This window comes from Falco cherrug, chromosome 2 (genome assembly GCF_023634085.1).
Source record: "Falco cherrug isolate bFalChe1 chromosome 2, bFalChe1.pri, whole genome shotgun sequence".
NCBI lineage: Eukaryota > Metazoa > Chordata > Aves > Falconiformes > Falconidae > Falco > Falco cherrug.
In genome coordinates this window covers 90250844-90273375 of record NC_073698.1, presented here as the reverse complement: position 1 = coordinate 90273375, position 22532 = coordinate 90250844, and the positions used below count along the sequence as shown (strand labels likewise).

Below are 22532 nucleotides of genomic sequence, written 5' to 3'. Positions count from 1 at the left end.
ACAATCTGTAGGTATTTGGGAGCCAGAAACGCAGTGGGTGTGTGCGTGCCTGTTGTATAGAAACGTCCTGCCTTCTGGAGGCAAGACCTGCGTGTAAAGGCTTCAAGGAAAGCCTGAGACTTCCCAGGCTCATCTTTAAGAGAAGTGGGTGACACTCTGGTTTCTCTCAGCTATAAACACATCACAGCAATAAATAACTACCATCCAAAGCCACAAGAGTGTTTTTATTCTTGAATCACTTTGGTCAGTTTCATTTGATCATTTCACAGTTACCAAAAAAAAAATATATTACACTTTTCAGATGACACAGAATAGTCAGGACATTCTCTCTGACTGCAGGTAGAGGTTTTTCTGGCCAAGGCTCCTACCACTATAGGGGAGGTGATGTTTGTATTGAGGCTGACAGTTTAGGAAAGGAGCTGTGGAAGGGACAAAAAGTGCTGGGAATGGTGGGGAGATGACAGTTCACCTGAAGTTTTTATCTCGGGAAGAGTTGGTTTCTATTTTGCCTTTGAGGCTGAGTGTGGTGGTAAGAGCAGACAAGCAAAGAAAGGAGCATTCAGAGAACTGCATGTACAACTTCACCTGCGGTTTGACTGTGGTGTATTAATGAACTTCTATCCTTAAATACCTTTCTTTCTTTGTTTGGCTGTTCCTGTTACTATCTCCTCCTCTGCTCTCTTTTTTTCAGTGTTTGCTTCCCCTCCGTTCTTCAGGTAATTGCCTTGTAGCCTTTCTGTGTCTTTTTGTCTTCTCACCTCCTCAGTATGGAAAGGATATTGCCTCTGCTGCTCTGGTTTTATTTTCTTAGGTCCTTCTCCATAGTCATCATCTCTTGTGGTGTTTGTTGCAAGTTCTTGAAGGTCATCTATTTGTCCACTGAACACCTAAGTGGTGAAGCGTTGCTTTTTGGTCTGTAAATGCTCCTGTAATAAATATGATGTGCAGTAGGAGTTTGTCTATCTTGCATCTGTATTGATTAATGAGAGTTTGCTGTTGTGATTTCTTTTGTCGGTCAAAGCTGTGGTTTGCTCCAGGACACTTGCTGTGTCTGACCAAATATTTTTTATTCATCTTTGAGTGTGAATGCTGTCTCTCTTAATAGTTGCTCTAAAGTTAATAAGGCCCAACAAAACCAGCAAACCCAAACAAACAAAAAAAAAACCCCAAGAAGTGAGAAGGAAGATACAGGGGAAGTGTCCAGTGGTTTTCTTAGGGCTCAGTTTCAATTGAAAAACAAACCCAACACAACCCATCTGCTCAAGCAGGCCTTCTTTAAAGAGCTGAGACTAGTAGGCAGGGTATTTTTCCCCTTGTACCATAGTTCTGGCTTAAACACCATGTTTCACTGCGTTGCTGCATGCTGATTTTTAGTTAGGTGGTGACTGGCGTGCTCTGGCAACTTTGCTTGCTGCTTAGTGACTTGCAGAGGAAGACAAGCTGGCACTGCCAACAGTTATAGACAGCTGGGAAAGGAAACGTGAATTTAACAGAACTAATTTCAGACTTCCTTTCCTCACTCACTCTGGTTTTTGTTAATAAAAATGTTATCACTGTCTCTGTGTTTTGTAGTTTTGCCAATTTGAGAATTCACCCTCATGGGTTGGTGTTGGTGGATCTGCAGAGCTACAATGATCATATGGATGGAAGAGAGGAAGTTGATCAGGTATGAGTGATGCTTATCGAACTGCATGGAGAGACCCTTTTGTTCAGGTCTATCAAACTATATCTTGTTAAAAGATTTTTAAAAATCAAGTTAGTTCAAACTTCGAATGCTCACAGATGAGTAGTACCACTTATTGTAGTTCCATATGCATGAGTGCACATGCACACTTACGCACATACTGGGCCTCATTCTTTGCTGTAAAATTTCTGAAGACATAGCAGCCTTGGTACCCAGGGCAGCGGGGGAGAAGTAATGCTCAACCTGCAACCTGGTGTATTGGTGTATGAATCTTCTTTCTCTAATCTGAGAGGTGGGAAGCCTCTAGACTCAAAACATCTTCCCCATGGAGAAAAATAACTTCTTCCCCAATATGAAGGCTCCAGAAACTGGATATTGCAGGTGAATAGGCCACTGCTTTGGTGGGAACGAAGCCTTATGGGGTCTCATGTTCCTGGAAGGCCTTGCGATGTTGTCCTGGAGGATAGCTGAACGCAGCGATGATAGCCATTATACTGCATGTGTTCTTGCTAGTAACAAGGCTGAGGAGAACATCTAGTTTATTCTTAGGCTTCTACTGTTACATTTCGAAGCCTTTCAGTGCTGGTGCTGCTTTTTTATTGCCTTCCAAGTAGCATAATTTAACAGATATTTTACATTAAATGATCACCTATAAATTCCACTTTTCTTGTTTGCTCTTTTTTTCAGCTTCTAAACAAAGTAGAAGAAAGAATGAAAGAATTTTTTCATGGTAATATAAAAAGGGTGAAACGGTAAGTTTGTACGTACACATGCCATGTGTGGCTTGTCCTGCAGGTTGTTAAAGATAAGCAAATTACGCTTTGCTGTGCTGCAGTGAGTAGCCTGGAATACAGATTTATGCATGTGTGGTTTTTTATTCTCACCAGTATTTTAAAATGGTTTTATTGCAGATTTTAAGATAGTGTGAGGTTTGTCATTTTGTTAAGCTTCATCTTCACTGCTGTTACCTTGGGCAAGGATTATTTCTTTAATTTGCTACAATGCTTGCACAAGATGGTGGGAAAAAATGCAACCCAGGAAGCAAGAGCAGACTGCTCTGGAAGAGCTGGGAGGTCCAGGCTGGGAGGGGGATAGGCTAGGGCATGAACCATAGCCTCTGGGCCACATCACACACCTTGTGGACAAGGCAAGCAGGGCTGGTGATGGTGACCATGGTCAGCCACAGCCCTGTGACTGCGAGGCTGGGTGGTAGTACTGAAGGAGGGAGGCTTTGCAAGGCTTCTGTCATTTTGGTTGACTTAAATACAAGTTTATATATTGTATTAAACTGGTAGGGATGCTAGCTGTGGTTTGTTGCCTGCCGCTGAAACAGCATTCGTGCTGAGTTCCCCAGGGATCTGGAAGGATGTGGCTTACGCTGGTGTTTCCCTGGCAGCTGTCTGGCAGTGACTGGCATCTCAAAGCCAGGGAGCACTTGTTGCAGGCATGCGCTTGCTGGAAGGTGCAGCAAGTGCTTTAAAGAATATAGTCAGAAGTGGAAATGGTTTTAAAAAAATAAAAAGCAGTGTAAAATCAACAAGATTCAGTAAAGCCAAGGAACAAACTACAGAATGGGAAAACAGCTAAGTTCTATAGCAGAATGTAATCTGAAGGCTGTACGTGATCACAAAGTGGCAGTGATTTGAGATGCAACGTTAATTGTTTTGTGTGTTTAACAGTTGTGTGTAAAACAGAATTATCTTGCTTTACTTCATCCTGGTAAAGCATTACTTGGTAGACAGTGTGCAAATGTAGATAATATTTGTGTATGTGGGGGCAGAAGCTCTCTTTGGGTGTATTTTAATACTGAAATATGATATTGAGAGTTTGGAATCTCTATCATAGGAACTTATTCAGAATGGGTCAGGAAAAAAGACTGCCTGAAGTGATCTAGATTAATTTTGTTATCTTAGTATAGGGAGATGAACCTTCTAGAACAGTGGGTCTGGCGTGGATCTTGTTGAACGCCTCAACTATTTATTTGTGTTTAAATTTGCTTTGCATGCAAATTTGATTCTGATGTTGGCTTCACACGCGCAGCTCCACTGGAATTAATACAGCTGGAGAATTTGTTCCTGCCTCTTTGTTTCTTGCCCTGGTGAATAGGTGCTCCTGCTCTCGCTCTCTGCTGCCATCTTGCGGCTTGCTGAGGTTAGAGTGTTCCTGAAATACTCGCTGAGAATCACTAGCAGCAGCTTGTCTGCTCTGCCACACTCTCCTCTGGGGGGAAAATAAAGCCTCCTTAACTCTCTGAAGCGTGTGGTAAATCTGATAAACGCCGTGCCTGCACATTTTGCTTAAAATGGAATGTAATAATTTTGATCATTCGCTGCCAATTCAAATATAGTTTGTCTTACAGGTGAAATACTGATTTGAACCAAGATACTTCTATATTAAATTAAAAACAATAACCAAACAACAAAACCAAAACAATCTATGCAGATGCTTGAACCGCTTTTTAAAAAGTGATGCAAACTGTTAGGTGGTATCAAGGATTGTGCTTAAACACTGCGGGGTGACCTGGCTCCGTTTGAAACACTAATAGTTCACCTTTTGTGTTTGTGTATGTATTGAAAATATTTCTCAGTACAACTTCAGAAAGGTGAGTTCCACTGATCCCAAATAAATATGTCATTCTTAGCTGAGCTGAAGGTAGGAAGAGGTTTCATCATGGTTTTCTGTCTGCATTCTGCTTTTGTATTGTACCCATTTCTAGTTGTGAACAGATCCTTCTGTAGAGGCTGGTATGTTACGTAAATCCCCTCCCTTAGGGTATAGATTCATTCAGGCACATGCTGTAGAATAACCATGCATAAAGAATAACAATTTATTTCATCTGTGTCTTAGCAAGTCATGTATATTTAACATATGGCTGATTGGTTTCTTATATCTGAGTGTTAAACCTTGTGGGTTTCTTTAATAATATTTACAAGCGGGATCTGTTATGGTGAATCCACAGGATGTTCAGAAGGAACTTTTTTAAAAAAGAAAAATTCTCAATTGTTGTGTAACTTTTTTTCTTATGACTTCTTTCTAGATTGCCAGCCATTTTGAGAGGAGGTGTCATTGATAGATACTGGCCCACAGCTGATGGGCGCCTGGTGGAGTATGACATAGATGAAGTTGTTTATGATGAAGATTCACCTTTTCAGAATATTAAAATTCTGCATTCAAAACAGTTTGGGAATATTCTTATCCTTAGCGGTGATGTTAGTAAGTATCATCTTATTTGGGGATCTTTTGTGTGAAACTGTTGGAAGTGTTTTCTATCTTGCTGTGGTGCAGTTTTAATAGATTACTAAGGGTCATGGTTCTGATGCTGGAAGCTGCATATATGGATGTACACATATACCTGTTCCTGTATATAAAGTATTTTAACCAGAAAGGCGGAGCAATATAAAATCTGGAGTACAAAAGAAGACTTCTTTTTTCCAAAGTTGTCATCTTTGTTGTGGAAAGTGACACAGGAGAATAGAAGTGTTCTCTAGCAGAACTTACTCTGCTCCTTTCTTTCATATGAGCTTTTACCTGATTTTTGCAAGTCCAACCTCTTGAGGGCTTCACTTTGACAGTAAATGAGCTATTTTGTATTCAAAATGCAATGGAATTCTGAGGAAACACAAGTAGGTGCTGGCATGTGTGTAGATAATTGTGCTGCTCCTTTGATTCTCTAAGGGAATTACTTGCTTGGTGAGTTACAGGACAGCTGTATCTTAAACCATTTACGTGCTTTGTTTGTGAACATCTTTTGACAGTTGTCTTAAAATCATCAATTTAACTCACAAGTTAAAAGAATGACCCAACCTTTATGGGAGGGTCTTACATGTGGTACTCTGTGCTGCTGATCTGTGTATTTTTGGAAGTGAACTTGGGAGAAGGTAGGCTACTGTTCTTTTAAGCTGGATCAGAATGCTGTTTGCTAGAAAATCTAGGCATCAAGGGGTATGCTCTACAAAATCTCTCAGTACTTAGGTTGAAAAGTACTGACTGAGGTAAGTGAGGGATGTTGCTGTCTAGAGATAGAATACCTAATTTTGGTCTAATGGCAGAGTAATTAAGAAATTTGACTGTAGCTTTTTGAGATCACCAGAAATACCTTTAACCATTCTGTTAGCTTCCTGCAACTGTCAGGAGGACTTCTGTGCAGATGGCTGCTGAAAAGTGTTGTTATTGAATTCATTAGCAAGGTTTTTTCTAATTCAGTTAAATTGTATTTGAAATCACCAATTTAGGTACTCCATACTTCTAGCCAGAAATCTTCATCAGTTTCATATGGAGATGAGGTTATATTTGAATGTTGTCACAATGTGCCTCATAGAAAGGGAAGTATGCTGTTACGTATTTTACCTTCCATCGTGTTTTAAAATACTACTTTGTAAGTGCACAACAGCAGAATGACAGAAGCGAAGTGCTGATGGCCAGGCAGGATGATAGGATATGCCATGATGTGCTGCTTCACAGAGCTCTGCCCTTGCGGATCAGATCTCTTATTACAGCTTAGGAATGTTACTGCCTGCCTTGAGGCTAATGGTGAACGGGTCAGCAGAGGGCATGATGCTTCAGGGCCCTTCAGCAGGGAGGTGTTAGCAGTCATACTTAGTTCGGTGTGGGAATCCACTGGGGTGCACCTGGGTTGCTCTTTTTAGTTGGGGTCCAGAGTGTGCTGTCAAAAACCTACTGCTTTGTCTTTTGCAGCATTAGTCTGAGGTAAAAACCCACTGAAGTATTAAGCGTGAATGTCAAATCATAAGTACTGACAGTTGTGCTCTACAACTTTGCTTCTCTTGAAATGCAGTACTTCCCAATGCTGAGGTTGCTGTTGCTGAGTTTGCATTGAGAACTAGAGAAATACTGTGTGGGATTCTGAGGAGGATCTCATTAGCTTTGGTAAATCACCAGCCTCCTGTTACCTGGACTGTCTCTGAGAGCTAGGTTGTTTCTGTAGATGCTTTTGCTTTGTATGTATTATATTATCTTTGGATTAATACCAACTGATGAGAAAAATTAAACATGTAATGTTTCTAGTCCGACTCTTTCTTCCATTCAGATCTGGCAGAGAGTGACCTGGCATATACTCAAGCCATAATGGGCAGCGGAAAGGAAGACTACACTGGGAAAGAAGTACTAATCCTAGGAGGTGGTGATGGAGGTATACTATATGAGATAGTCAAACTGAAGCCAAAGATGGTTACTATGGTAGAGATATCCTTTGAAAAATGATTGATCGTTCGTTTCAGCGCTCTTCAGCCTGTATTTCTGCTGTTTTCTTAGAATTGCGCACAATTAACTCAGGTTCTGATTTGCATGAAGACACGGGGTCTAAAATGAATTTTTTTCTTGTCAGACCCAGTGACTACATACTTGTGCATCATTATACAGCACCTGCTTTCAGGTTCCTAATCCATACTGTAACTCTTGAGTAGCAGTTTACATAGAACTAGAAAGGAAAGCTTCTGTAGTCAGACTGATGCCTTCTCTGAAAACAGAAGACAAGTCTGTCAAGTCAGTGATTTCAGTCAAGTTCTGTCTCCTTTGGGGTCTTCTGTTTTTCTAAAGAAAGCTATAAAAAAAAACCTTAGAAGGAAAAAATTGTAATCAATAGGAATGTCAGGACTTGGTGAATTGTGTTGGTGGCACAATGACCAACTTTTGTGCTGTCTTAAATACTGATAAAAATGAAGTTTTCAACTTTCTGTAGTTCAAATAGTTTGTGATGTAAACGCCTGTTAGCCATATGAAATGGTGATCATCTTGGGTTTTGGGATCCCCTTGCTAGGAACTAAAAAGTTTAAAGATGTAGGCTGAAGTCTTAACCTTGTTTAGCTTTATGAGGTTTTTGCATATACCACTGTATTACTCACATTCCAAGCTTCCACAGGAACGGTAACCTAAAGGTACCGGAAATACCGATTTGGGGAGGGGGGAAGCACTTCCTAAACCTCTGACTGAATCTAGAGGCAAATGCATAAGGTTGGCTATTGTAATATGTGCACCAAAATACACGTCTTACTGTGTTCCTTTGTGAATGTTACCTTTTTGAAAATCTTTCTGAAAAAATAGAAACTGTTATCTGTATTTATGGGCTGTAGAACACCTTAACCAGCTTCAAACATTGACCAAATGGTGATCGACGGGTGTAAAAAATACATGCGTAAAACATGCGGAGATGTCTTAGACAATCTGAAAGGAGAGTGCTATCAGGTAACTTTTTGTTTTTCTTTCATTAGAAGTAATATTTTGAATACATTTACACCTAGCCTGGAAGACTATAGCAAAGTTTTGGGGAAAAGCTTTCTGATTTTTCTTAATTTTGGGAAGGATTTTTTCCTTTGGCACTTGTAGTTTTTAACAGCTGGCAGTGGGGGTATGTATTGGAAGTATATATTAGTGTCAAAATATTTGAATTTTCCATCTTCAAACTCTTTTAAAAATAATCATGTATCGCTTTTAAGGAATGTGAACTAGTAGAATCTTTATTGCCATAGCTTACAAGTAAAAGAGGAAGGAGCAGTAAGGATGCAGTGTTAAATATTTCTTGAATGCATGAAAAGGTAGAAGAAATTTGTAGTTAAGTTAGTTGTCCTGTACCGTTGAGAATATCTGAATTTTTAATACACTTTTTAAAATATTCTTTAATTTGCAGGCAAAATCTCTTGCCTCTCACTGCTAATAGATTAAAAATCTAAAAAAAAAAATAATTCATGTATCCCTGTAGTTAAGATCTTTATAAGCTGCATCTGACAAGAGTTTAAAAACTAGCTCAGGTATAATCTGACACCTTCACTAGACACTTTTCTTTCTGTTTTCATTTCAACCTCTTTAGCTCACACTTCTAAACTAGTATCGGAGATCTTAAAAACATGCAAAAATGAAGAGAACTCACATGCTACTTCGCACAAGTCAGTGGCCCTTCATACAAATACCTTGTTTTACTCTTATGTTGGGGGATGGTTAACTGTTGTTCCCATTTGGTAGGTAGAACAGTCGTCACACAACAATCAGTGATAGAGCTAGGAAATCCACTCCTGTAGTGTCTGTCACTGCCATAATTCCTACAACTGTTCCTCCTTTTTATATGATGCAAAAAATTGAAAATGGAGCCCAAAATTAAACACACATTTAATTTTGTGGTTTTCCCCTCTTAATTTCTGTGAATCTACATTTGTTCCTTCTACCTGGACAGTTCTGGGGTATTCTGAGGACTAGCTACAGTGTTTTGTTTTTATAGGTTCTAATTGAAGACTGTATTCCCGTACTGAAGAGGTATGCCAAAGAAGGAAGGATGTTTGATTATGTAATTAACGATCTGACAGCTGTTCCAATCTCCACATCTCCAGAAGAAGGTTAATCTTCTAATTTATTTTCCTAAATTTCAAGGATTCTCCATGTTTCTGTCCCTTTGGTGTGTAATAGTTGGCAGTTTGCAGCAAAAATACTTTGATTATTGCCTTTTAAATAGTAAATCTGAGAGGCAAAGAATGATAGTAACACATCTGTTCTTGAATTTTTCTTCAGTGTTAGAAAAAAAATTGGCAAGCACCTAGGACTTTTTAAACTGTCCCCTTATTCCAGAATAATATGAACTCAAGTAATTCTTGAGAAAGTATGTGGGGAGTTCACACTCCAGTAAATTTTACCCCACTCTACATTTTCTTGGAACAGTCTGGAAAATTAATTGTGAAGGAAAACAGAGATACTTCCACCATCAATGCCATTGTGTATGAACTGTGTGGGCATTTTACTTGTTTTTATCTTGTTTTTTGCTTGTTTTTTGAAGGTATAGGATTGCTATACTTTTTAAACAGTAGATATGTTGCAAGTCTTGGAAATGTAATACTGCACAAGTCAGTAATGTGCCGTTCTGTTTAAATCATGCTCTATATGCAGATTCCACATGGGAATTTCTGCGGTTGATTCTTGACCTCTCAATGAAAGTCCTGAAACAAGATGGAAAGTACTTCACACAGGTATGATACCTGGATGTAAAAAAAAGTATTGCTGTATATGTATTGTAATCTGCATTTTTCAGGTTAAAGGAAGGGAGCAAAACCGAACCAACTAACTAAAAATCTACTAGCAAGCTAGTTTTTTCCTTTTAATGACTCAGTAGGGATTTTTGCACGAAATGTGGGCTTTGTGAATAGACTTGTCTTTTCTCCTTATTTCAGCTGGATTTGCAGTGCTTCTGTCTTTGAATTTAAAAGCATAATTTCAAGAACTGGCTGGGCATACTACGGGGTATTTTAGCAGTAAGCAATTCTTGGAAAAGCAGAACAGATGTACTTTATAAACAGATACATGTATTTTAAGCTAACGTCTCTGGTTTGTAGAGTGTAAGACATGAAAATTTGTTATTCATAAAGGTGTAAGAATTTGACATAGGTGCAGTGGGAAGAGAAAATTAGCCATTAGGGAGTAAATACCCTCTCTTTGCTTGATATGACTGCTAACCCAAGTCACTGGTTTGGCTTCTGCAAAACAGATACTGAACATTTGAATATGTTACAATGCTTGGCACTTTGCAGAGTACTTTATATAGTCATAAATAAGACTTTGTCCTTGTGTATGAAGCTTTTAATGCAACTCTGTTTAAAATAAGAAAGTAATTTAAGGGTTTTATATTTGCTACAGTATAGCCACCTCATGGATAATATAGTTGTCATACAGCTTTCATCTGAAGATGCTTTCTGTATGTAATCCTGCATTGAGTGCCACAAAGCTGTGTGCAATTGTACAAAATGTGACAAGATCAAGCAGATAGTTGAGTGAAGTGTAAGTCTCTGAAACTGTATTTCTTTTGTCATGTGCATACCTTTAACTGGTCTTCTGATGTGTGGAGTCTCTTAAGTACAGCATTTTGAAATAATCTTAAATTCTGAAATAACCTAGGTAAAATTATGCATTTGAACTCTGTTCCTATCAGTGTGGAGTTTCTGATGTGTGTAAAGGAACTGGTTTACTGTAAAATGGCACTTATTTGTAAACCTGCCCAAAACTCATAGAATGAGGGCTTTGGCAACTTTAGCATGCTGCTTTATTTTAAAATGCTGTGGAAGATAAATTATCTTGTGGTTGAAATGTAAGGTATGAGTCATGGTTGTATCACTGTAAATCTTAATAGCTTTTCTGTTAATAGTGGAAATACTTATGACAGACTTTGAAAGGACACTACATCTTCTGGACAGAGCAAGCATTTGTGCTGCAGTTGTCATACTTGTAACATACACAGTGAGACTAGCTGACTTTATTAGAATGTATGTATGTCTATGGACAGATATTTTTCAGACTTTGCAGAAGGACTTTGGGAAGAAGCTTGTACTGAAAGCTGGAGTGATCGCTGTGCTGCAGCCAGGGTATAGGGAGGTGGTTTTGTCAGCTGAAACCAATAGAGTTTGAGACTGGTGCAGGCCTGCTGCCTGTCCTGTCCTGATGGGAGGATGTAACTCAGCTCTCCAGCATCTCTGCTTGCATAGGAAGAAAGGACAGCAATACTGAACTGGCCCTGGCAGGCTTAAGCTGTTGTGAAACACTGCAGCATCAGTTTCATAGCTGTTGTGAAACACTGCAGCATCAGTTTCAGAGTAAGTGGCTTGAATTTGGACCTGTGTCTAACTGGTAGCTAGTGAAAGGAATGGAGTATACTTTATGTATGTGTACATAAAGTATATGTACACATATAAAGAAGAAGTGTACTTTATGCAACTTAGTCTTCCTGAGGGTGTTGAAAAAAAGGAAAACTAATACAGGGACAAACAGCTATCAAAGCTTTTGTTATATCTACTGATACACTACCCAGGCCATTTGATTGTCCTTGTTGCCTCTTCCCAATTGGGCCTCATTTAAAAACAAAAACCTTCAGAAAACTCAGTAGTCTGATCATAGTAACAGACTTTTAGGGATGCTTTAAATAAAATCAGCTGTTTAACTTTCTTTAAATTGGGTTTTGAATTAAACTAGTTGAAGCTGGATATCCAAAGGATTGGGTTAACACTATGGACAGAAGTTCAAACATGACCGCTACCAGCTTTGGTGACTGAGCTTAGTCACATGTTGGGAACTCATAAATGGTTTTGAATGTTCTGATGTGTTAGCTTTTAAATGCTAGGGATTTTTAGCTCTGTGTATTAACGTTGGAAATTTAAGTTACTTCTGTTCCAACTGTCAACTTCCAGGATGCTTCTTAGGTAGCAGGCTGTACTTCGCTTGCTGAAGGAATCACATGCCTTCTAGGACAGTTAAGTTTTTAAAACCCAGGACTTGATGTGCCTCTCAGCCGCCAGGCTTTTTTGAATTGCATTTTGGTTCTCTAAAACATAAAATACATGAAATATCATCAAGAAAAGCAATTGGGGGAATGTCCACCTATTTGTTAGAGCCTGACCTTTACCTATGATGAGGAAATGTCTCACAGGAAAGATGCTGCAAAAGGGTTGTCATCCTGTTGGCTGCTGTCCAGTAGCTATAGTTGCTTCTGCTTTGGCATTATGCTGAACTAATAATATTTGAAACTTCTGTTCTCTGTAGCTTGCCCTCTTGATTGTTCTGCTTGCAGGGCTTACCTTGTGCATCTTGTTAGAATACTGTTTATTTTACTGCTCAAGAAATGTTTTACCCAAAAGTGGAATTCTGTTCACAGAATGCCAGTCTTTCACATGCTCTATTGCTGCCTGACTTTAAATGCCACAGCTGGGAAAAATAAATGGAAATGCTCATCATCTCTTTATTGAGCTCTGCGTAAGTTTTGGACATGAATTGTCAGCAGACAGGTCTAGAGCAGTCTAACTCGAGATATAACTTATCTGAGGTTGTAAAAAGAATTATTTTTTTGGCATGCTACTCTGACACACCTGTTTGTTCCCTCAAGATCCCCTGGTGATCCTCAAAGCCATCTCCAAATGCTAACGCAGAATATCCTTTCACCACTAGGTGGAGGCTGGTAACTAATATTGTCTAACAGTTTAACAACATTTATAGAGAGATTCTGCCTGTGAAAGGTTTTTCAGACTACTACTTCGCATTCCTAGGGATGCATGAACATATGTGGCCAGTTTTAGGATGAAGGAGGGACTTTTTGCTTATTTTGGCTCTGGAAAGACAGAAAGGGCAGTTTACAGATCTCATTCACTGCTGCTGCAAGTCTGTGCTTAAGTAAATGTGGGATCAGACGGACGGACACACCTCCATACTTGTACTATGCGTCCATAATAGCAATCACAATGAGAACAGAAACTCAGTGGTGTGAGTAGCAGCCTTGCTTTTAATGTCCTTGGTTTTTTAGCTACATCATCTGTATTAAAAGTCTTGCAGCCTACATAGGACCTGGGCAGAGAGGTGAGCATTAGGGCCTTTAGCCTGCAGAACCTGCAGCTCTATCTGTAAGCTTAAGACTTAGGGCTTGTTCACAAAAACTTACTGGTGAATGTAATTCCACTACTCTGATGCTTAAGGGTCATGTGGCTTGCTGTATTTCTGTTTTTCCTTCTTCTGAAGCTGGTGCTTTGAAGTGTTTAGTCATGTAACATGGGTCTGGGTCTTTGAGGTGTGCAGTGTTGCCTCCTCCAAGGGGTGCCAGTTACAGATGCAGGTTCCCAGCCTTCAAAGGGGAGAAAAGTGGGAGTCAGTGAGGATGTAAGAACTTGACATATCCCAAGGTCCAGTTTTGCCTCTAATGGACCTTCCCAGTGACTCGTTTCTGAATGTGTTAAGTGTTCTTATGCTATTGGACCTTCTAAAAGCCAGTTTGTTTTTTAGATTGCCCAAGTGATTTTTTTTCAACTTCATTGGAGTATGTGTACATGTACGTGTAGATACTAGTCTGGTATGTATGTTTTTTCTGAACCCTCACCATCTTGCACCTTTCAAGTAGCATGTGAGGATTGTCCCAACAGCTGTGAAACTATGATCTTTAAGATGCAGAGACTGATTGCAAGGTTGCCTCACTCAGTGGGTTATGTGTAGCTAGGAAAATACCTTTTTCTGTGCTAAGTTTTTGCTCTGCTGATCTGATCCTTTGAGGTTGAGCAGGCTGTCATTATCAACCTGTTTATGAAGTGGAACCATTAAAAATATCTCTGAACAGGAATTTGCTCCTTCCTAGTCTGGGTCATCCCACCCAGGCAGGGTAGAAACCATCTCGGACTACTCATGGGTTTGGGTTCCAGTAAACAGCACTAACCACTGGTGCAAGAAGGGATCAGCTGTCTCCCACACACACATTCAGGCCTTCACCAAGCTGTTGCTTCCTGGCTGCACTCTAATACAGTGTAGCCCTGCCCTCAAAATGTCCAGGCCACCATGATGTTGCTTCATAGTTACACTCCTTTTTTTGGCTGCTGCGTGGGTTTTCTAATTAGCACTTCCAAAGAGGGAGCAGGGCTCTCCTTGACTGCAATGTCAGCGGAGACTGGAAGAGCAAATAAACGTCCATGTGTGAGCCTGTATGATTTCTTGGCAGTTTGGGTGGGAGTCTTTAAGGGATAGACACTTCATTTCCTTGTGTTACTGAGTTCACTTTTAAGTTAATTGATTGTTTGGCCAGTGGAGATACCTTTGGTCAGGTTTGCCTCCTTATCTCCTTAAGCCATCCCTGTCATGCAAAACTCAAACCTAGCTTTGCTAAGTGTTTCATGATCCATGCAGCTCGTTGCTTCTTAATCACTCTGAAGTGAAGAATAAACTGGCTTTAGCCATGTTCAACTCTGGCACTTATCATTACAAAATAAAAATAGAAAGCCATGTTAAATTAAAATTCAAAATTAAACCTCTGCTGTCACAGACAAAGCTGTTCAGTAGCAATGACGTGTAGGATAAGACATGCAAGAGTGACATGTGTAAGAAACAGGCAAATATGGAAGGGGACCCTTCCATCTGCTTTCAAGTTACTATTTACTTTTAAGGTTGGAGGAAGCATAGTGGCCTAAACTCAGCCTAAAACCAGTTGGTGGACACGTCCCCTTTGTAGGTGGGTAAAGTTAACTGGAATTTACAAGGTTAATTTAAACAAGTTCTTCTTTTACACCTTTTGTTAAGGATTTTTTTTATTTATTATCTGCCCAATATTGTCTGTGTTGTTCTACCACTTAAGTATTTTCATTGGGTGGAGGTAGTTAAAATGAACACAGGTTATTAGACTAACCATGGTATTGCATTCTGGGCTTGGTTCCCTGTGTCATCTTCAGTGATATAAGAACATCTAAGTGTGATATCATTATCAACACTGTAGTTGCATTTGATAAAGCTGGTCGCTTCTTACGGAAAGGTGTTGTTAATAGTGATTTCTTTCCAGTAAATTTTCTTTCTATTAAAATAAGCTCATCTAAGTTGTGTAGATTTCATTTTTTGAATTCTTAGCTTTTGGCTGAGGAAAACCAAATAATTACAAAAAAAATTCTAACAGTGCAGAACTGTAAAATCCTGTGGTGTGTCTCTAGACAGAGAGGTAAATGAACAGCCAGGTGGGATGTCTGAAACTTTAGGTAAGGTCTTGATTTGGAGACGGGTGAGCTGTGGGTTTGAAAAGTAAAAATTGCTTCCTGGCATGTTCATTGTTCCTGTAATTTGTTTTCTACACTGTCTGCAGTGATTTGTCTGCTGGAGAAGGGAGAAAGGATGAAATACTGCAGCAACAGAGCGGGAAACTGTAGATACTTTCATCTCATTGGGTATCTTAATAAATGTTGTCCATAATAGTGGTATGCTCCATAAATTACCTAGCAGCGTTCTTCTATTTATGACTCAGATGACATACACAGATTGTTTTTTAGTGTTCTTTTGCGTTCAGTCTGATGTTGAAACAAAATTATATGTTTGGTAAAGGACAGCTGAACCAAATAACTGCTACAGTCCCCTGGATAATAACAGGTTACTAAACTAGTACTACGGTAGTCTGTTCACTGTTGTTCTTTGTGCAGTTATGCTCAGTGTCCATCTCCTACCTTTTTACAAACCTCGCTTGTTTTCTGATGCCCAAACCCAAATATGATAAAGTCAATGTAAAGCATGCCATGTTCCTTTAGCAAAAAAACAAGTACATATTTGTTTGTGGAATATGATCAAAATGATAATCAAACATTTGTTTTATGCAAATTCTTTTGAAAGAGGGATTTCAATAATACAATTTTTTTAAAAGATACTGTGTATAGGATTTTTTTAAGTTGAGGTTTTCTTTCCACTCGTAAAAACTTCAGCACAATGCAAAAAGTTCATTGAGCATGTGGAAAAAAAATGCAGATGAACAGTAGGATAAAGCCTCTTTACTTCTCAGTACAATTTTTTTTTAAATGCATTGTGGAAATAAAATTTCATACCAATAAAAAAGTAGAACAAATAGTTTAAATCCCAGAGTCAGAATGCACATTATAAACTTCATTTCTAGTTATTATTTGATGTTATTACATGGAAAAAGCAATGTAGATGGAGCCGTTCAGACATACTGATTCCAAGTAAGATCGCTACTTGTTTTGGCCCTCTGTGCGTTGTACGTGGTTTTGAAGAACACAGGTAGTATTTGTCAGCTCATCTTGGTTCCTTGCTTTGTGAAAATAAACTTCCAGTTGTGTCTGTGTGCACTTAGTTATTTTAAGGCCATTTGGAGTACCAAAAAGCACAAGTTAAACAGTAAAATGTGGCTTTCTTAAAGACCATTATCTTGGAGTTAAAGGATTCAGAATGTGTTAGCAGAGGGAATGCACACGTGTGAGATGTAGGTAGACATTTTGGGAGTTGAATATGTCCTTTGTTCCTGGAGCTTCGTAGCAGTTGACCTTTATTTGAAGTTAGGGGTTTTAAAATACTGAATAAGCTGTGACTGTAAGAGCTATGGTTTTTAATTAGATCTAGCTCTTTTTTTATTATTATTTGAACCATTCACATTCTTTCAGTCAAATGTGAACTATGCACGTTATCTAAGGGCAGGAAGGAACAAGATAACTTATTCAATAATTGGAAAAAAATACTCAAAATCATGTGTGTGTGCGCAAACATTTCCAGAAGACGTTATGAGCAGAGGAAAGATACTGCCATTCCACAGGTGGAGCCTGTTGCTTCAGGCTTTCTTTTTGTCTTTCTCGCAAAGTTCAGGGCTTTAAAAGGTCAAAATCAGTACTCTGCTCAAAGTGCATATGCATGGAAGGCTTTTGGCCTGTCCAGTCATGAACAGAAAGAATAATCTAGAAACCAGGAAGCCGCTGTACTAGTAAATGACTGTCCCTTCCCTTTTTTTTTTTTTTTTTTTTTTTATATTGTCGTATCATTGAGACTAATGTTCTTGTGATTGAGAAACAGCAAACTTCTGTGTCTTGGGTCTTTTGCCATCATTTTGTGGGACTTTGGCTTGTACACTAGGTTACTAGGAACTGTGTATTCGTTAACATGAAAGTTCCCTTTTTTTGTTCTCTGTCTCTTAATGTTCTGTAGTAAATGTTGTTTCTCCACTAGAATTGGTAAAATGTGTGGGAAAGGTGGGATTTATGTTGAAAGTAACTGGAGAAATGCTAGTTAATGCTTCTGTTTGTACTGACTAGAAATCAGAGAAAGAAAAGTAGGCTTTGTTCTAGGTCAAGGTAAAAAGCATTCATACTGTAAGCTAGTAAACCCAACTTTTAGGGAAGGATGGGGACACGTCTCCGGAAGATGTTGCATCCTGCCCCACGTATGACCAGATACGCACGTGCTGCGTGGTCAGGGTAGACGCACTGTCATCATATAACTTCCTGCTTGTGTATAGTGTGCAGCATTCTTGGGTATCATGTCTGGGGCCTATAGGTTGAGCTGAAGGTTCCTCGTGAAAGTGGTGGAGGTAGAAGACCACAAATCAATTAATCTGGCTGTCAGTTTGCCAAGGACCATTAATATTTTCTCCCTCTTGATGAGAACTGCAGAATGTCTTTGTGCTGTGCCACAGCAGCAGTATGTTCATATTTGGCGAGTCTTTGTTCCGTGTCTCATACCTGGAAAACTAAAGCTGAGTAGTTTATAGACCATGCAACGGTGACTATATTCAGCTTTACTCCATTTTAAGTTAGTGTCCAAATAACCTGCATTTGCCATGCTCTTAAGATCATTGTAATTAAGGTTGTAAAGTATCAGCTAGTTTACTTAGTTACGTAGGCAAGAAAGGCAAGAAACTTGACAAGAACCTTTATTAAACTTACACAACCTGACTTACTGCTTTGGGTAGTTTGTTCAGTCTGGTGTTCTGTAGGCTCACTGTTGCTTAATCTTCAAACCTGTTACAGATAGTCACTTTTCTGTTTAGAGCTTTCTCTATGTGGGCATCTCAGATATGTGCTGCAGTAGCTTCTGGTTGTTAATACTTCATTTTGGACAAGGTTGTGCTTGTACTTAGGAGTTGTTTGTTGTTGGGTTTGTGTTGGTTGGTTTTTTTTGTAAATTCCTCACCATTTGTAATCTAAGCACTGATTTTTATTTTGTTCAGAAAAGGATACTATTCATATTCTTAGATAAGACGTGGCTCCAAGAAAAGTGTCATAGGAAACACTTCTTCAGAAACATGATACACAAACTCAAGACAATGTAGCCTGCAGCCACAGAACTTCTGTATAATCTGATTTATTTTGTCATATTGCTCAGTGCAAGAATGTTTAAAATGAATAGGTTATAGGGGTTTTTATAGTGCGTTTAAGCACTGTAAGACCTAGGCAATGTTAAATAATTGAGAAAATCTGGATGTTGTAATACTGCTTACTAATATATTTAAGCAATCATAAAGAAAATGGTTGTTGAGTAGACGTTATAGGTAAACAACACATGGTCTGTTTTAACTGGAAGCTCTAATGTAGTGGTTGCTTCTGCTAATGAGTAGATACCCCGCCACCCCCCACTTACCCTTTCTTGAAAAGATACAAATCGTTGTTTGCTGTGGGCACAATGAAGACAAGCTGTTCAGTATTTGCCTTGTAAACATTAAATATTAAAACCAGCATGTATCTGGTTCTGAAGTATGTGGCAGCCTTGCATTAATGTCAAAACTTATATATTCATCTTCAGTTTTGCTTGCTTGTTTGATTGTAACTGGGACTTCTTTTTTTTTTTCAGGGAAACTGTATCAATCTGACTGATGCCTTGACTCTGTATGAAGAACAGCTTAGCAGGCTCTATTGTCCTGTGGAGTTTTCGAAAGAAACTGTGTGCGTTCCCTCCTACATGGAATTGTATCCTTAAAGACTGAAAAAGAGTGGAGAGTATGTATTAATAAATCAAGCAAGCCTAGATTGCTTGGAGGTAATGAACTCAAGTGCAAGAAGGCAGCTCTAATTTATACACTATTAATGTTTTCTCATAATAAACAAACTGCTGCAGTTTTATTTTAAGGACAATTGCAGGAATTTTTTTTTAAAGGTGCCATAAATTCACAGCTGGTGAGATGATCAGCACCTTTCAAAATCAGGCTATGTTCTAATGTTTTTGTTTCCAAGTATATTGTTTATGCAATGTAGGATAAACTGTGTATGATGAGGGTAATGTTGACTGGGAGTTCTGGCAGGGCTGTATCTTATTTTTCTTCTTTCACAAAACATCCCAGACTAACTTCGTACAGATTAGCATGATCCAGACCTTTAATATGCTCTGATAGATCTATTCTTGAACATACAGCTCATATTGGGTTTTTAATGGGAAAAAAAGTGGTTCCTATCATTATTAGTTAGTGTTACTGGAAAAAAAGTGTTCCAAGTGGAGGGCTATACACATTTCTGAGCAACATCCCATTCCTGAAAACAGTCCTTCAGAATTTCTTCATTTTGTGGGTTGTGTGCAAGTTACACAAGGAGCTACAAGTTTCTGCTTCAAGCCATTAGCTCCAGAGGGGCATTTTGATCTGCTCTAGAGTGGTTCTGCTGGCTCCATTTGCCTTGAGTGTTTATCACTTTTTGTGTGGTCTCCCAGGAAATGTCTTTGTAGGGTAATGCCTGCTGTGACTGTCCCTCTTTTTACAGAAGAGACCTTTCCAGGATCTGCTTATTCATAATATGTTAAGTATGTGAAACTCTGCCACAGCCTTTCTTCTCTTCTGTGTGTTTGGTTTGCCTCCCTTCTCTGTCTCTAATCTTGATACTGTTTAATGCTCTGGCCTGCTGTTCTGGACTTCATACTGACTGTAACAACCTCCCCTGTGTCTCATCGTTGGCTCTTCAGTAACTCTGATAGGATCTTAACGTTTCAAAGACAAAAATGAAAGAGTGAAAGAGGATCTGAAGATACCTGCCCTTGTAGCTTACAGTTTCAGAGAAACTAGTTATTTTTGCCTTTACAACTGCTAGGCCTTAATGCAACATGTGATTTGAAGTATGTGTCCGCAGAAAGTCTTCTAAATGCTTATTGTTTATTTGGAAGTATGCAGAATACTTCTAAATGAGTTGATTAGCAAAGGCTGCTTCTTTCCTTTGAAAAATAAATGTAAATGTTTCTAGTGAGTTAACAGATATAAAATACTTCTAGCAATAAATTTATTAAAACTGGCCATTAAATAGGTATAACAGAGCTTGAAAATGAACAGTTATTAGAGAAATGAGGCAAGCTTTATTAGTTTGTTTTTTCTGAATGGATTAACAATGGTGTAATAGTATAAGTACAGGAATGCTAAAGGAGAAGTCATCTTGATGACTTCAGATTAACCCAAATTAACTTCTAATTTGGCTGTGAAGTTCGAATAACATATACCTGAAATGCAAGTAAAGGTCTATCGCCTTTCTTGAAAATGAGAGCTCTCCGAGTAGGAGTATGTATCTGAATATAATGTTATACCTGAATGCTGTTTCACAGATGACTGAGATGTGATAATTCACAATAGAGTTGTGACAAGTAATCAAAGATTAGGGGGTTATTTCTTTCTGAAGAATGACTCATTTGTGATTTTCATCTAAGTGCCTGAAATCTCTTGAGATATTGATCAAATCTTTTCACTTCCTAAATGTTCATTTTTTTTAATCTGACCAAAAGGTACCTGTGTGAGTACCTGAATGTAGCCAAAGTGCTAAGCTGTCTTATCACTTAGTTATTTGTTTTGCCTACTTCAAGAATTGTTATTCTGTGTAGTTGCTACTTGAAATTCTGGTATTTAGCAGTGTTGCTGTGGGGGTCATGAAATTCAAGTAGCTGTTGACATAAAAGCCAGCTCTCTACTTTAAGGAAAGTGTATGCCTGAGGTCTCCACCAGGACCTTATGGTGAACATGGGAGGCTCCTATCTGGAGCATGTGTGACCTTACTGTGTAAACAAAGAACATGTATCTGTGGTTTTACTAAGTTATAAATCCCAGAAATCTATGCCTTACTCTGCAGCTGTTGCTGTAACTCTTAAAAAGGTGACGTTCATGTCTTGCTCTCCTGTCTGCTTCTCTGGAAGCAGGTAGAATTATGTAGCTCTGACCTCTCTCATGTGCCCAGCTTAGCAAGAGAGTTTTTGAGGATCAGTTGTCTGTCCTGCCAGGGAGAGCTGTGGTTTGAGCGTAGCTTCTGTATGACTGCTGAGCTTGGGTCCATCTTCCCCCAGAGGAGCAGCAAAGAGCACTGATACAGCTGCCAGTTGCTCTGTGCTTGCTTCTAGCTCAGTCTGGGCAACGCAAGTCTGTTTCTGAAATATTTAGGTGCCTAAGGCAAATACCACAGAAGCTTTCAGAGAAAAGCATAGGCAGAACTTAAGTACATCTGTTCAGAGTCTTCAACAGAACCCCTGCTGAGGTAGTAGGCATTTACATCTTTGCCTAGTAAGGTACCTGGGCATCTCGTGTTCAGCTACTGAACATCTCTGTATTAATTTTCTGTCTGATTATGTCTGCATTAGGGACAAATCAAATAGCTGGATATCTGTTTCCTATTCAAGCTTGCTACTTTACAATTGAGAAGATGACCAAGGGGGATCCCAACTTGGTGTACTCCCGATTGAAGTTTTGATCACTCTTCCCAAAGTACTTCTGTAGTTTGTTCAGTAGTTGCAATGCAAAAAAATGCACCACCTGGAAATCTGCAGCAGGAATTAAAAAACATGTGTTTGCAAAGGATTTCAGTGTCAGTGGAAATGGGATGCTCTTTTGAACTGCTGAGTCAAAAAGAAGATCCAGGGAGGCATCACTTTTGAGAGTGTTACCTACGTCATCATTCTGAGCTGCCAGAAGTCTTCAGAATTTAAATAAGTGAAAAGAACTAATTTATTTTTAGTGATGTAGTACAAACATTGTGTTTTCCTTAACTGCTTATTTTCTTCAGATGGGTGTTCTACACTATTTGGAAGAAACAAACTGATATTTGAACATCAAGATTATTCGAGATTATCATAAGTGTACATGCTGCATGGAGTATATAGGCCTACCACATGCTGCATATTGGCATCTTGAACCTTTAAATTATATGCTGTAGATGATCCTGAAACTTAGTCATGCTATTGATTGTGAATTCTTTAAATGTTTTTTATTATTATTTTAATTTAAAAAGCAAATGGAAAATGTATATTTTGATGAGCTAGGGTGTTATTTTTGAAAGTCAACTTAAAGATGAATAAGCAGCAAAACTAAGAGCTGCTGAATGCACTGAACCTTTAGAATGTGATCCTTTTTATTTTTTTGTAGATCTTCACAAACTGATTGATTAAAAAAGACATCTTTAGCATTTCATCCCTGAAGGGTGGTCCATGGAGTTTGTTTTGGGTTTTTTGTTTTTTCGCCAGATTTTTATCTATGGTGCTTTTTAAGGCTGGAGGGTGTTTTGTGTTTTGTTTTTTGTAAATGAACACCACAGTGCTTCCATATAGAGAAGGGTATAACAAAAAAAAAAAGGGAAAAAAATCTTCTGAAAGGAAATCTCTAATATTTCATTGCAAAGGGAAGAAAGCTGGT

General features: G+C 38.8%; 1 protein-coding gene across 1 annotated transcript in view; it reads left to right on the top strand.

The window, feature by feature from the left end:
* Window positions 1–22318, top strand: part of SMS (spermine synthase) — a 48320-nt gene extending 26002 nt beyond the window's left edge. Inside the window, exons 3-11 of the mRNA XM_055702661.1 lie at window positions 1573–1666; window positions 2372–2436; window positions 4722–4897; window positions 6732–6888; window positions 7798–7885; window positions 8913–9027; window positions 9572–9651; window positions 18740–18855; window positions 21907–22318. Of these exons, the coding sequence (XP_055558636.1) occupies window positions 1573–1666; window positions 2372–2436; window positions 4722–4897; window positions 6732–6888; window positions 7798–7885; window positions 8913–9027; window positions 9572–9651; window positions 18740–18855; window positions 21907–21949 (934 nt within the window). The 3' untranslated portion in view covers window positions 21950–22318. The remainder of the gene's footprint in view (window positions 1–1572; window positions 1667–2371; window positions 2437–4721; window positions 4898–6731; window positions 6889–7797; window positions 7886–8912; window positions 9028–9571; window positions 9652–18739; window positions 18856–21906) is intronic.
* Window positions 22319–22532: the final 214 nt, after the last annotated feature.